The sequence below is a fragment of the Atractosteus spatula genome, chromosome 8 (assembly GCF_055471065.1).
Source record: "Atractosteus spatula isolate fAtrSpa1 chromosome 8, fAtrSpa1.hap1, whole genome shotgun sequence".
NCBI lineage: Eukaryota > Metazoa > Chordata > Actinopteri > Semionotiformes > Lepisosteidae > Atractosteus > Atractosteus spatula.
The window spans coordinates 10,944,292-10,960,683 of record NC_142713.1 but is presented as its reverse complement, the minus strand read 5'-3'; the positions used below and the strand labels follow the sequence as shown (position 1 = coordinate 10,960,683).

The following is a 16,392-nucleotide window of genomic DNA, read 5'->3' as shown; positions in this document are numbered from 1 at the left end:
GCAAAACATGAGAATTTCCTTCACGTTTCCTGTGCGTGTCAGATCCTGCAACATTACTGCCGTTTTTATCGAGGACTTGCAGTAGGGGAGTCCGAAGACATTTTACATTGTAACTTCTTTAGGACAATTTGTGATGTCCATAAATAGAATCGGGCTGTAATCTGAACAAAAATATCTACTATTTTAAGAATTAATACGTCCAGATATTTAATCGGCACCCGATGTTTTTGTACATAATAAGGAAACGCAGTCCCAAAATCAGTTTAACGGCTTTTCTGTTCCAGAAGACTACACGTCACAAGAGAGGTGACATTTGAAACAGAATTTCAATCGTTACAAAAAGTCGCTTGTTGATTTCAATTTGAACGTGTCCTGTGACTAAATCAATCGAGGTTGTTTTCGTTTAATTAGCATCGTTCGGTTGGACTGATCTGTGCTCTCCTGGAAGTTCTTGTCCAAGTAATGATGCCTTTCGCTTAAAGCGCACCGAAAGACAGTCTCAGACCAATAGAACAGGAAATATACCCAGAGCGCAGGAGCTTTTCAGATACAGTACTGGCGGTGGAGACAGGTAGCCTAGTCTTAAATTGTCCTTTTTGAAAGTTACTTGTACAAGTCTTTTTGTTGTTCTCCCCAAATGGAATTTAAATACCAGATGCATTGTTTAACACTGTGATCGTAAAGTGTTAGGATTAATTTTTAAATATTGCATTTTCTTACTTTTGATATTCCCTCCCTTTTGTTTAGTGAGAATGATTATCTGATTATGATTATTGATTATTAAGTCTTTAATTTAATTTATCCTACGCCGTGTTTTACGAGTAGGTAAATCGCTGTGGGATTATGGGATTGCGAATTGACACTTCCATGAAGTTCCGTGCACAAATTAAAGTCATCGTGCTGTTCTTAGAGGGGACAGCTTCATGGAGCTCCTCATTGTGTGTTTGTATTTTTGCAATGTACATTTAACGCACTAATTGCATATAATTGTATTCCAGATCTAATAAAGTTAAATATGATCTTGATTTTGACATCTTTATTCTTTCTCAGGATTAGGATTTTAGGAGTGAAAAAAATCTCCATATCTAAAGATTTAGTCTGATTGGAAGACTATTGAATTGGCTGTGCTAAATGCCTTTTTTATTTTCTTAGAAAAATAAATCTTCCAGAGAGATTTTCAACATCAATACTGCCTGATCAGGATGAAAGAGAGCCCAAGGAGGCCCTTAATCCTTAAAAGGAGGAAGCTTGCCCTCTCTAAGAAGGAGGAAGAGGTTGGCAAGGATGAGCCTGATGGAGCAAAGCAGAAGTCAGATGCCTGCAGTGGACAGCAGTTCCCTGCCGGAATCCGGATCATGGATCACCCCTCCTTGCCCAACACACAAGTGGTAGTGATTCCAAAAACAGCCAATCTTCAGAGTGTCATAGGGGCCCTCACTGCCAAAGGGAAGGAGTGTGGTGCACAAGGGCCCAATAAATTCATCCTTCTGAGCAGTGGAGGTGGAATAGAGGATGGGCCTGTATCCTCCAAACAAAGCCGTATTGTTGCTCCTGAGGGAGATGGAATTTCCCCAGTCCCCCTAGGTCTGTGTGGGCAGCTAGAGGTGGTCAAAGAGCATCAGGGGGATGAGAAAAATGAGTCCACATCAATCATGCCTCTAACAGAAATAAAACCTAGTAAGTATTTCTTGGTGCAAGCTGTCAGTCAGCATGTTTCTTGTCTACAGCAGCAGCTGTTCTGTGATGGGGATTTCCTTCTCAGGCAGGAGAAAAAATTTCCAAGCTGTAGGGTTAAATAAAATAAGTGCCGGTTACCGTTTGAAGGTAATTTTGTGGAATTGAGTTAGTCATTATATACATGTAATGTTGAAATTCAATATTAAATCAAAACTGTTTTTTTTTCTAATGGATTTATTGGTATGGGAAACTTTTCATATATTGCCATATTAAACCGGATCACTTTAAATATATTGCTTTCACCATGCTCTCAAACTAGGGAAACTTAGAGAGAATAGGTCCATTCCATGCTGAAAAGAAAATAGATAGGTTTTGGCTGTGGAGCCTTCTTCTGGTGACAGAATTAAATCTGTTCCTTTGCAGCCTACACCTGCTGACGCAGCTAACTGCATGAACTTCTTCAACCCATTTCCACTACTACCCACTATGCCTTCAGCTACACTGTTTTCTAGATCTTTTATAATTCCTTCTCCTCCTCCCTGGGCTACTTGTGCCCTTCTTTCACTAAACTGGCATTCTGTCTCTTCACAGAGATCTCTTCCAAGAAGGCTTTCAAACTATCTCCTTTTCCTCTAGAGATTTTGTTTTTATAATATAATTCCTGAAGGATTTAGTCTGAAATTTAACACCTTTTCCTTTGACTTGGGCACCACCCAGAGTAACATTCAGAGACTTCTTCAACAATTTTCCAAAAAAACTAATGCTTTCAACCATTTTCTTCCTCAAATAACAGATAGCTCTTTCTGAATCTAAGAAGCAAAGGAATTTGTATGGCTAACAGCTCCACATTATCTTCCTTTTATAACTAACCTCATCAGATCCCTCAACTCCACACCTGAAGTAGGCTTCACAACCAAAATGTCTCTTTTCCTTTCAGCATGGTTATTCCCCTTACTTGGTCCTTTGCAGCCTTTGCATGCTGTCACAGCTACCTACTTAAGCTACTTAAAGAGAAAATTCTCTTCAAAGGGTTTCTAAAAATTGGAATTGCTTCAAATGTATTGTTTCTCTTTTTTCCAGTGAATAAGGAATCAGATTGCTCCCCGCTAGATGAAAGCCTCACTAATATCCATTGGCTGGGTGGAATGAGTAGTGATGGCTTAACACCTTGTGCTGTTAATGAACAATCAAGCAAGGAGAATCAAGATTCACAAATGTCCCAGGTGATTGTTCTACTATTACTAACACCTTCCATCTACTGTGCTATGGTTCAGTTTTATTTACTGAACAGTGTTCAATAAATCTGAATAACTAGAAGTTATTGGTTGACACTTGGTTCAAGCATTCTGCCAAGACCAGTGGATGTCAATACTTCTAAGTGTGTGACTCAGCGGGAGTTCCTGTCCACAATGCCATTGGAAAGATGACTGATGTAAGTGACATCACAAGAGACATCACTATTGCTGCTTGTCTCACTGAGGTATCACTGAAGATAATCGCAAACTGGCTAAAGGTTTCTTTGCAAAGCCGTTTAGATAAGGATAAGAAAAAATACCAAAAGATGGTTCACTTTGTATTAAATTAGAATTTTGCATCTTAAGAGAAAATCATTTAGTATCATCTTATGTAAATAGACATTTTAGAATGTCTAGTGGAACAAATGCTGTGGATCAATGTTTCAATTGTAATTAGCTCTGGAGGGGAATTAACTAGTAGGTAATTTTGCTTATTTTTGATTGGGCAGTTTACGGGACATGGGCAGTTACATGAATATGCTAAGGAGTTACATATAATACTCAAATGATATTCTATTTACGCTCAAATATCCACACTATTGCATAATAATGAAGAAAATGTATTCAAGCAATCGATTTTCCCACACTGCTGTTCACATTTGTAGTGCAGAACCATCTTCCACAGAATTCCATAGCCTTTACCAAATAGAGAAGTTCTCTGTGAAAGCATGCGATGTACTGTTTAGTAAGGTAATGATGTCAGATTTTTAATAGAAACTTAATTCATTAAGGTTTTGCTTCTCTCATGTAGGCAGTGAAAGAGAGTAAGGAGGAACATTCTCCTGTTAAGGACCCCTTCTTTGACCGACCTCCTTACTCTTACATGGCTATGATCCAGTTTGCGATTAACAGCACAAAAAGCAAGCAGATGACCCTGAAAGAAATCTACACATGGATTGAGGTTCATTTTCCTTATTTCAGATATGTCGCCAAGCCAGGCTGGAAGGTAAATACAAATTCTGTTGCATGAGCAACAGAACTGGTTTGCAGATTCAGCAGTTCTGCTTTCTAATGAAGTGTTGTGCTGAGTACAAAGTTTGATGTTCGTATTTGCGCCCTCAAAATAACTTGTAATTTGACTGAAATGGGGGAAAAAAAGTTGAACAAGTAATTGTTGGAACAATTTTCACAACACAGTTTAGGCACTAACCATTTCTAACTGGCATGGCAGATTTGGCAGGGTGATGCCAGTGCAGGGTGTGATTAGTTAGTCAGGATTGGCTCATGTGGCAGCTGTAGGTTTGCAGTGGCATCAGTAACAGATTCACCACTAGCAGTGCTGTCAAATTCTACAATGTTTGGAAACATGAGAAATCATAACAGGTGTGTTAGAGGAACCTGGCTGTGTACCTTTACTAAGAAGGTATTATCTGAAATCAATTGGTAGTTCCAAACTGGTTGAGTTATATATAATACAAAAAGCTGGTTATTCCAAATTATTGTAAATGAAATGAATGCCTCCATTCACAGTAAAAGAGAGCATGTTTCCCTTTCCCCTGGCAAAGTCATGAAGACGTGCTATAGTCATTTTTTATTTGAAATTTAAGGTTTGATGCTGATGCATGATATAATTTAAAGTAATATCTATATTTTAAGACTATTATAATAAGATTTTTGAGCTCTAAATAATAGTATTGTTGAGATTATCAAAGGCTAATGGTATTTACATTGCTTTTACTAACCCCTAATGATTTTTGGAAGAAACAAATTGAAGTTTTTTTTTAAATCCAGTAGAGACTAATAGCTTAAAATGGAACATGACCAAAAAACCTACTGTGATATAAATCCTTTTCTGGTTGTTGGAAAAAGATATACTACAGATATGAAGATATACTATAGTCATGCAGATATACTATACATATTGTTTAAAAAAATGTACATAAAAATGTTATTTTCATGGTATTTGACTTTGTCTTTTTTTATATTCTGATAGAATTCTATCCGCCACAATCTTTCTCTTCATGACATGTTCACACGAGAGACTTCTCCAGATGGCAGAATCTCCTACTGGACCATCCGACCAGAGGCAAATCGCTGCCTAACCTTGGAACAGGTGTATAAGGTTGGTATTCTTAGGGTTCTCTCTGCATTATGGTTCAGTTCATCCACCCCATTGGTAGCTACTTACAAAACTAAAAAAAATTGTAAAGTTGCCATTTTAAAATGGGATGTAGTACAGAGGGCTCAGGTATGCTGAGCTTGTATATCAATTCTGCAGTGTACACTGAGTATGCAGTGCATAAAATGCCCCATTGTCTCTCTGATGATATAGCCATGCTATTTTCCACAAATTTCAGTTCCATGTGCCTTGCAGATGGGACATTTCTACTGTCTTAAAGGTCTTAAAGTTTCTACTGTCTTTCTGCTCTCGAGGGTATGTACTGTATGCAGAACATATTATACATGTACCTCTTCCCACAGTGGCTATACCAATGCAAAATCTTCTGTGTATCATGTGCGCCTTTATGCCTTTTGGGTACATCTCCTGGGTATCAGTGTGTACTTTAAACCTGTGCCCCCTTGCACTTGATAGATACTTTTTCTTAGCACCGGTTTGGAGAACACGCTTCATCAGTGTACATCCTGGGGTTGGAGCCTGTCTCTGGTGGATAGTCATACCTGCTGACAGGGCTGCTTTCTCCCAGAGCGCATTCACCAGGAGGGCGATAATGGATGTTTCTGTGCAAGACATCCATGGTCTGAACCAAATAGTTTAAAAATGTTTACAAGTTTGTGTTGCTGTTATAAACTTGTAAATTTTATTCTAATTTCCCTTTTTTATTGTAACCATTAGTTTTTCCTCCACCTTCTAATTGCTGCTGCATCCTGTGTTAAGGACAGGATTAGATATTCCCAGTTGAATTTTACAGGTATAATACTAATGTATTGCTTTGCATTGCTTTGTGTTTCGTCATGGCAGAGACAAAAATTGTATTATTTTTTATATTTATACTAATGCACACTTTATATAGTTCTGTTTTACATTTACCTCATCTTGAATTTGTGTAAATGCTTTGTGTTAGAGGGCACCACACAAATTACATTTATATTAAATGCTCAACAGAAAGAAAAAGCATGTTACTTCAAGAGGAAATAAAAACTGTCTGCTTTCCCCCCTGCACTGTTACATTGTACACATCTTGCTAGGTACATCTCATCTCTTGTGAAAGTGATACTGATTCATTGACATGTAAAAACATAAGAGGTTACAAATGAAATATTTGGTTCATCTTGCTCATCCAATAGTTCCTGCCCTGTGCTTATTCTAGAAGAATCTCTGAGTTGGTTCTGCAAGATGTGAGGTTTACTTCTTATGCGTATACACTTTTATATCTCTGAAATCTATTCTTTCAGAAATATAAACTTTCTTTCCAAATTCCATTTGTATTTCAACTACTTCATGTGTTTTTTTATTTTTATCATAAATCCCTTCAGCCAGTGGTGGAGCCAGCTGCACCCTCCCCAGTACAGACTGTGCAAGTCTGTGAGGAACAAGTAAGACTGTTTAATATTTTAAAAAAATCACTTTAATTTGTTTTTTTTTGGTATGGTTTTATGGCAGCTCCAGTGCAGTCAGGTAAAGGAGGCATCTCTGTCTTTATACCAGTTCCCGAGCATCTAAAATACTGTGGTCCAAGATTAGTCTGATAACTAAGACTAAGAAACCTGTTTTTCTTTAAAAGGAGTAAACAAACATGAAAGCAGCTGCAGGGAAAAGACAGGAAGTGCAAGCAAGGAGCAGGGTTTGTAAATTTAATTCAATGTTTGACAAATCTTTTTCCTATCCTAGAATCAGAGGCCTGTTGTAGCTGAGCCTAAAAAGGTCCAAGCCCCCAGACCTTCCAAAGCCCCTAGTGGTTCAGGTAAGTATGCTTCAGAGGCTCAAAGTATCTAGATCTTTTGCTTTCAGTGGACTGAGAGTATATGTGTGATTGGGATCCACATTCATGGAGGTTTTATATATTGGGGTAAATACTCTTGCACATGTATGCTTTAAGTTGTGAACCCCACATGTCCCTGTGATTATGAGTGCAGTAGTCTAATCATTATTGCCCGTTGCTATTTCATGGGTTTCCCATATTCCATGGGGAAACAGAGCGAGCAGGCTCCTGTGATCACTGCTGCTTTGTCAATATGTACTCTGTTGCTGACAGTTAAACAGAATGCTTTAAAAAAAGGCTATCAGAATGTTATACCCTAAATATTTTATTATAATTTCTTTAAACATTGGTTATTGCTAGAAACCACTCATATTTAAATGAAGGATTGAAATTAAAACTTGATATGTCTTTTACTTAGTTTTCACTGCTAAAGAGCGATAAGGTTTGCACACAGTTTAACCACCGAGGTACTTTTATTTCACATCGAATTTAATACTATATGTATAGTTTTGGGATTAACTGATTTATTTATATATCCTTTTTTAATCCCTGCAGTGTGCATGTAGTTCTCACTACTCAGGCAGCAGAAAGTGTTTAGAGTATTTCAGAATTTTTATATCTCAAAGCACCTTTTTAAATTGATAGCAGGAGCATATTTTGGAAATCTGTTTTTGATTATGTCCCAGGACATGATCAGTTCAGTGCTGTACAGTCAGATTGCCATCAATCAGTACAAGTGGAGTTCTCTGGTGATTAGACACTCCTGCCAGGTAATAACATCTGGAACTCCCTATTGATTGATCTGTTGTATACAACTATTATTATTTCAACAATTATTTCATCCTGCACATCTGAGACACACTCATTGAGGTTTGTTATGGTGATCTACAAAAAACCTTGATACATAATTAAAGAGATCTTGGCTTCGTGCTGGCAAGTCCACGAGCTGTTGTTCTAATATATCAAAGACAAAGCCACAAAGATGTTCTATTGACAAGCAGAGCATATTGATTCTTTTGTGTTTTTCTCACAAGATTTTCACCAATCTATTGAATGGTTTGTTATAGAAATTTTGTGCACTTAATTTAAGGGCACAAAATTTACCACAGCAGAGGTTTTAAATGCAGTCATGACCTTTTTATTTTATTTTGTCTTGCATATATGCGTGTTAACTTTTTTAATTTTTTGCTTTGAACATGTGGAATAGGTAGTGTACCTTTTTGCTTCTATAAAATCATGACTGCAAACTTTAAAGCAACAAAAGTGCAAGGCTATAGATAGTTTTGCAAGGCACGATCTATATGCAGGAAGGAGAAATAGGTGTCGGTATAGCTGATACATTAAATGAGAGTTGCGTCTTTGTGAAATATGTCTTTCTTATGGTCTTATGTCCAACCCTCATCCTTTGGTCTGGCTTTAAAAGTTCTGGTTATAAGTATAGGTATTTGTACATCAATTTGAAAACATTTATTCAATGGAGGACAGAAGGGTTGAAAGCCAAACATATGAAAAATTACATTCTACAGACTACATTTATTGCATATATACACAATACTGAAGCAAAGAAATGGCATGTGGGATGCAATATGAGGCAAGGGTGTGGAAAGCAACCTTGCCATTGCAACACTTTGTAGTTTTTGGCTGCAACAATCAAGTCCCAGGGAGATATAGGACTATTGGGAGCCAATTTGTTGTTCGCTCCAGGTTGATTGGGTACAGCTGTCTTCTGTCGAGCCGTGTTGTATAAAAAGATGAGGCAAACTTTTGTTTGAGAACTGACCTGGTGCCTTGGGAGCAAAAAATCCAAAAGATAGACAAGATTTCAGAAGATAGATCCATAACCTAAAGGTAAAAGAGAACAAACCTTCTACAGAAGTGAAATGATTAAACATTGTCTTGGATAGTCCGTATAAAACCCTTCTTGCAGTTTAGATTCACAAATCGGGTTAATATTTTTCTTACCATGCTGGAACTGACCTTCTCTGGAAATGTAAACAAATGCTAAGAACCCAGTTCAAAACGCCAATATCCACACCCAGACTATTCTTTTATACTAGAAACTAGACAAACTAGAAAGGACTCATTCAGGGGATGGGGGTAGTGAGGCTGTCAAAGCCAGAAAACATTGTCTAGCTTAGCAAACAATAGTTTGAGAACCTCTTCAATTGGGATTATGCTGAAATCTCACGTCTGTTCCCAATAAGCAAAAACATTTATGGAGGTGTTCGAACAGTGCTCTTAGCGCTGGAATGTCTATTATTAAAAAAATCTAAGGGCAAGATCCTGTGACTTTTGAGTATTGAAGATGTGTATGTGTACCATGTCAAAGTGATGGGTGGTGTTAGGGATGTACTGTAGCAATTGAAATTTAATTGAAATGCTAATTCTGGCTAGCTGGTATTTGGACAGGGTGCAGGAAGAGGCTCACTCAATACCTTGAATAGTGTAATAATCACTTAACCTTCATTTATGGTTTCATCCCGCTTTGCTCTGTTTCCATTTGTTTCCATTCAAGACCCTGTAGGCTAGATCAGATCATGAATAAATTAATTTGCGAATGTTAAATTTGAACTTCAAGATCCTCACTGTATTTGTATTACTGAATGTGTCCTTTAAGGTTTTTTTTAATCTAACCCATTTAGTTTGTAAGGGATCTAAGGGTAGGTTAAAGGGTGCATTGATTTAATTTCCAGAATTACAAAGAATTTTGTACTTAAGAATGGTGCAATTAATTAATATCAATATTTAATTGATAATTTGTGATAGGTGATACAGTACATGTATCCATAATCATAACTATCTTCAGACCCTTGGTCAAAACAAATGCAAAAACTGGGACTATCCAGAAGAATGTGATCTTGTATTTTCTCATCTTTTTATATTAAAACAGAACAAAATAATATGCTTTTTGACATAAAACAATGATCTGATTTTAAATCTATTTTTTCATAACTTACAGTACAGGTTTTCAAGAAACTGGCTCTTTTCTACATGCAGAACTTTGTCTCCTAGCAATCAAATTAAACAACAAACTAAATACATGATTCTCTGTAACACTAGTTACCCCTAAACAGCAACATCATAACTATGTACTTAGCTTTGCATGCAGCATAACACATCTGAAAATGGCATGGCGTTTGTTCAGTTCAGTTAATATTTGATTAAAGCATGCAATATGCAAGTTAGATAAAAAAAATTGGCAGGGGAAAAAACTGTGGGAGCAGTTAATCTGCATAGACAATTCGACCATAATGTGTGCTCAGTCATCCCACTGGTTTGTTACAACTTCTCTTAGAGTTCTAGTTTATTTTTTCATCTTTTTCCTTGTGGGGATTTTCCCCTTCTATTAAATGTATACATGTTTTTTCAAAAGCTACTTATTCCAAAACGTGTGCAATATGTCAGAGCCTAGCAGACAGTGAGTGGAAGGCCATCGTGGGGTAGATTATGTGACAATCCCTGTTACAATATGCTCAAGGATCTTTAAAATAGGTGGGTCCAGGACAACTGACTCATGTACACATCCGTGCTCCTTTACCTATATTGAGGGGAATCCAAATATACCACAAACAAAAAAGACAAAGCTCCTTTTTTGAGCTCCTGGCTAAACTTCTCCATAAAGTTCAGAACTATCATACCAGGCGGCTAAGAAAACTGGTGAGCACCTTTAAAACAAAAACTTTTGTGTCCACTGAGACTTTTCACAAATTTTCCAAAAACCCCAAAACACGTGGTTCAATTTAACAAAATCTCACTAAATCTTCCAGTCTTCACTTAGTCCTCTCTCTGGTAAGTGGAGTACGCAGGAGGACTGTCTTCTGTCCTGACATCATTCCAGCTAATTGATACAAGAAGCCTCTGCTTCCTGGTTTTTAAACAGTCAAGTGACCAATTGTCTTCCAGTAGATGGTCAGGTGACTGAGAGCAGGAGCTCATTCCCCCAGAGAATCTGGGGAATGTGGTCCGGACTCAACTGTGCTTTCACTGTTATTATTTCTAAACCAGTAATGTTGTAAATAAATATAATAAAATCACAATGTGAAGATCTTCTTTAATTCTGATGTGGGAGTAAACGTTCCCTTTAAGTATGCCTATAGATCATGATAGATTTTTGATATACAGTTCTATGCCACTACTATCAAATTAGTCAATTTTCAGTAGCTCCTTTCAAGACCTTCTTGTGAATTCACTTCTATTTATCACAGAGATACAAGCTTTGAAGTGTATACTTATTTAAATGTTTTTTTTCTTTTATCATACTTTTTCCCATCCGATTTTCCCCCGTTCTGTTACACCTGAATAGTTGTGGAACACCTCTGTGGCTTCTTACTACAAGCACATATGAACCGATTTAAACGAATGTCATTTTCTCCAAACAGAGAGAAAGATGAAGCCTCTTTTACCTCGCACAGACTCCTACCTAGTACCAATTCAACTTCCACTCACCTCGCCACTCATCCTGCCTGCAACACAGCTTCCCCTTTCACTTCCCGTGGAGAATAGCAGCTCCACATCTGTCAACAGAAGTGGCAAGAAGGTTCGCATTGCTCCCAAGGTAAATATCAGCTGATGCTGCTCCCTTATCCAGTAAGAAAGATGAAAGCATGCCAAAAGAATCTCTTTGTGTTATCCAATAGCAAACAGTCTAGTTTTATGATACTTTCAAAAGTGGTATTTGCCAAAGAAAGGGTTATCAGTCTTAAAGTGTCAAGTACTTTGATTTCATAGGATGAAAATGTTTTTTTTTGCCGTTTTTGTTTTCTGAAACTTAAATGTTCAACCTTTTTTTTTCTTCCATTTTTACTGGAAAGAATAAAGTGGAAGATCACATAAGCAGTACCGACTGTTCAAGTTCTGATATCTAACATGATACCTCAATTTGAAAGAATTTAGTGGGTTATTTTTTTTTCTTTGGCCCATTCATTCTTGATCCATAGAAATTAAACATTGGTCTGTATTTGCTTCTATTATGTTGTTTTCAAAGAATCTCTGTTTTGCAGGCCCCTGATCTTTCCAGTGTCCCTGTTTTCACACTTCCCCAGGTAGAGCCAAGAAAGGACAAAGAGCTCTGCATTAGTGACACTCAGACCTCAGAGGCCCAGTTGGACTGCCCACCCAGAGAGAGAAAGGAGACCAGTAGCTCCAGGAGAAAGCAGCGCCTAGTGTTGCCTGGTTCAGAGGAACCTGTCATCCTCTTTCCAGAGACCAGCTTCTTTGACTCTGGGCTGGCCTCAGACCTTTCCACCTTCCATGAATCCCAAGAGCCTGACCTGGACAGCCCTGTGAAGAAGTACACCTTCAAAACACCAATCAAAGGTGGTCTGCCTGCCTCTTCCACTCCCAGCAAGGCCGTCGTCGGAGAGCCACTGACCACTCAGGAACCTTGGAGAACAACGCCACTCAATAAAGGAAGCCGTGGCGTGCTGGACTTCAGCCCCATCCACACCCCTCGTGGAATCACCCTCACCCCCCAGCAGGAGGACCAGACCCACTTCAGCTTCAACAGTACTCCATTCAAGGAGCTGCCTCTCTTCAACTCCCCCCGAGAGTTACTGAACACTCTCTCGCCTGTGTCTCTGGCCCAGCCTCACTCCAGCTCCCCTGTCCCTGAGAGTGGCAAACTGAGGCGGTGTTCCCGGGAGCTGCAAGTGGAGACCCTAGGTACCAACCGCTCCCTCACAGAGGGTTTGGTTCTGGACACCATGAACGACAGTCTCAGTAAGATTCTAGTGGACATCAGCTTTACTGGGCTGGAGGAAGAAGATTTTGGCATGGGGAACATTAGCTGGTCTCAGCTGATCCCTGAGCTGAAGTAACTTCCACTTTAAATAAGCATCGTCAACGGAAAGCTTTCCAATAATTTGATTTAAGGTTGTGAAAGCAAGGAGCTGTGCTTGTAGATTGCATTTTATTGTTAAGGCATTGCTCAAAATCTTCCTCTCTTATGGAATTTTGCCTTCATTTGATCCTTTTGCCCTTTCTGTATGACTGATATTTTGTCTGATGAGCTTTGCAAGGCTGCTTTCCAGTTCGCTGGGAACTTACCGCTATGCCATTGTCTTCAAATATCAGCTCACAATTTTACGTGGATTTCTCTATGTTCTCCACAATGGATATGACAAGTCAGTAAAACAAGCCACTTTCTGTATTTATCATTTGTGATTAATTAATGTAAATATAATCTTTTAGCTCTGATTTGCACACTGTACATTTTTATTTAGATATTAAGTTGTAAATTAAAATATTACCTTATCTTCCAGTAATACACTACCATGCAAAATATTACTGCTGCTTAAGCCTGCTGTTTCTGTGTGTCAAGATTAAGTGTATGTTCATGGAAGTATTCACTTTACTTTTAGAAGAATAAAACTAGAGGGTTTTTTAGGTTTTATTTTCATATAGCCTGTATTCTGAGTAATATGAATCATCAACAGCGGGGAAAAACCTAGAGGAGTATTTTTAAGTTCTTACCTTGAAACAAGGTAAGAAGATGCACTTGTGTGGCTTCCATGGCTGCCCCCTTTAAAGCATCCAGACAGGTACTAGAAGTCTGTCTTCATACATTCAGAGGTCTGTAAAGGTTTATTGGATGCTGATCATTTTCTGCATGCAAAGAAACCTTTCTGATTAAGTGCACAAAAGTAAAAACGGGGTGATATTTTTTCTAAGCATATAAAGGTTTGATAATTTGCTTTCCAAAGTATTGTAATAGTATTTTTTCATCATCATCATTGCAGCCTGAAGAAAACATTAAACTTGGCAACAGATTCCGATTCATTCTTTTTAATTCACTAGCTGTATTTGTCCTAATCCTGTTTAATATTCACATCCTAAATGTAGGAGCTTTGCCTGGAGCCAATGATAACATCCTTTCAGCCACATGCTGTATGTTAATAAATTAGCACTTAAAAACCATAAGGACTTTTTTTTTCAGGCTTAACACCTCAAGGACTGAAGTTTTGAATTGAATTTGAATTTGTGATGCCCCTTAATACATTTGCTTTCTGTGACATCGCTTGTTCCTGATGTAGCATTTTACAAAGGAAAACCTTTTTCCTTTCCTTTATCTATTTTATTGGAGTTAATCATAATTTAATTTAAGTTGCCTATGCAAAGCTTTCAAATAGAAGATTTAAGCCCTTGCGCAAATGATAGGACAACATTACATACACATTTGAGTTGCCAAATATAGAGCAGTGGATTTTAGAGTCTTTTGTCACATTTGTGTTATTGCTAATATAATTTATAAAAAGCAAATACATATAATGTAAATTTCACTTCTGTTTTCTTGAAACTGTTAAATTAAAAAAATGCAATTTCAGAGGTTTATAATAAATGAAAATCTGAAGGAAAGACTGACGCTTTGTCTAGCAGCAGAATAACCCTGTCAAATGGGGTCTACAATTGCTAAAAATGTTTTGGAAAGCTTTTTTTTACTTCATTTTTTTGTTATACAGAAATGGGGTGTGCGGTAAAGATTATTGGAAAATAGCTCCTCTAGAAGAATACGTGCAAGATTCTGTGAGGTTTGTTTTACACTAGTACAGTCACAGACATATTCATTGGCACCCTTCAGCATCGCCAAAGATATAATCCGAGAATTAAACAAGTTTGTCAAATTATAGATAGTTTTTGAACATTAGAACTATATCAAGTTGACAACCCAATGAAAACACCAATGTAAAGTCACTTAAAGGGAAATTCAGTCCCAGTTTCTCAGACTGGTTATTAGAACTAGGCAACAAAATAAATTGACAGGGTATCAAAATTTTACAAATTCAGAATTCAGCACAAAATCATGAATTTTGTGAAAGTAAAGTACAGTATACACCTTGTGGCGAGACCAAGGGTTTGCAATGGGCGAGAGCGAGAGTCGCTGTAATGACTAATGTAATGTGATGTATGAGCGAGTAAGAACAGGTTGTACAGCAGACATTTCACCGCAGAAATTTCAACGTGATCTGCATGTAGAGCTAACAAGTAAGTTGTATTTGCTGTCAAAACTGTCTCAAATTCAAGCTTAATATTTCTTTTGATCTAAGCCTGTTTTTTTATAATATAATAGGGCTGTTTCGCCTCACTAGATGTTCAGTTTCCTCATTCTAAATTGCAGAACATGGCTCTGTATACCTGGAAATTTTGTCTATTTTATTATGTAAATTAGAGGTTTTACACGATACTGGGTACATTTTAAGGCTGTTATGGTTTGAAATGGATTCATCAATGACAACTATTTTTAAATCCAAAATATAAAAGTGGCACTGCTGTTCCTTTTTAATAGGGAGTTGGGTTACCACACAAGCTGTATGCACTGTGGCATAGAGGTCACCAGCATCTGGAATTCTGCTGTTTCAAACGTTGCTCCAGAATGTCCTATAAATGCTTTTGTTCAGATCTGGTGACTGAGAAGGCCATGACTTATGGGTAACATCAATGTTGTGCTCATCAAACCATTGGGCGACCACATGTGCTACCCCTAGCCAGTCCTGGCCAGAAAGAAATGCTGGAACGTGATGTGACAATGATCACTTAGTACCATTAAGTAGCAATTAGCATTGATCTTGTCTTCTAAGAGAATGAATGCACCCAGTCCATACAATACAAAATTATAGAATTACCAGAAATATGTGCTGTTTGAACCAAGCATTCAGGGCTGTATAGTTCTTTAGGTTAGCACCACATGTGCACTTGCTTGTACCTGTATGTTGATGGACATGATGAAGGATGATTCATCTGATTCATATTGCATCTCATCCATGTGTGGTATTCTGTTGCCTGTTATATTGGCCTTGACTTGAACATCATGCATTACCAGGTGTGGTGAACGTTTTGCACATAGAACATCTCATCTAATTTAAAACTTCAAGCATGAACGCCTTTTTAAAATATCTTTAACAATTCTAGTTTAACAATATTTATTAAACTGAATTCACTTGTGAATAACATTTTTGAAGATGGAGAAAGATATTTGACTGTATTAACAGGTTGGTACCCTCTTATGTCCTGCGAAGCAGAAAAAAACATTGGCATGGTCTCTGATCACTGCCTAAATCAGTCCAGTGATCCCAGCTGCATAGATATATGATTAATATGTTCACCCTCATGACTTGAGAGGAACCCTTTAAAGAATCACTGCTGTAAGGCACTGCATTTGTACTGAAGCTGCACAAGATGGCAGTAAACCATAACTTAGCTTCAGAAGCAGTTTTGTTTATTACAACCTGAAGACACCCGTGAAACATTCAGCACTTTTTCATTTATCCCAAAGAATCATTTATGTAGATTTTTTTTTCTCTAATGTTCACTTCTGTCCGCATCATTGTTTTTTCAAATGCATGTGTATGTATTTCTGTCTTGAAGTAGGGATGGCCAGCCACAATTCAGGAGGGTTTATAGATCACCTCAAATATTGTTTTTTTTTTTAAATGGAACAGATGTTTGATCTTAATTTTAAAAAGTCTGCATTCAATGTACCATGACCAGATCTCCAGAGACTGCATAACACTGAGTGGTTATGTACTTAACTTTAAAGTTGTTCC

General features: G+C 37.6%; 1 protein-coding gene across 1 annotated transcript; it reads left to right on the top strand.

The window, feature by feature from the left end:
• Nucleotides 1–1,202: 1,202 nt before the first annotated feature.
• foxm1 (forkhead box M1) lies at nt 1,203–13,766 on the top strand. The gene is made up of 8 exons (XM_088923747.1): nt 1,203–1,677; nt 2,758–2,900; nt 3,724–3,918; nt 4,906–5,034; nt 6,408–6,467; nt 6,763–6,835; nt 11,233–11,408; nt 11,854–13,766. Exons 1-8 carry the CDS (start codon nt 1,203–1,205, stop codon nt 12,667–12,669), a joined length of 2,067 nt encoding a protein of 688 aa, XP_088779873.1. The 3' UTR covers nt 12,670–13,766.
• Nucleotides 13,767–16,392: the final 2,626 nt, after the last annotated feature.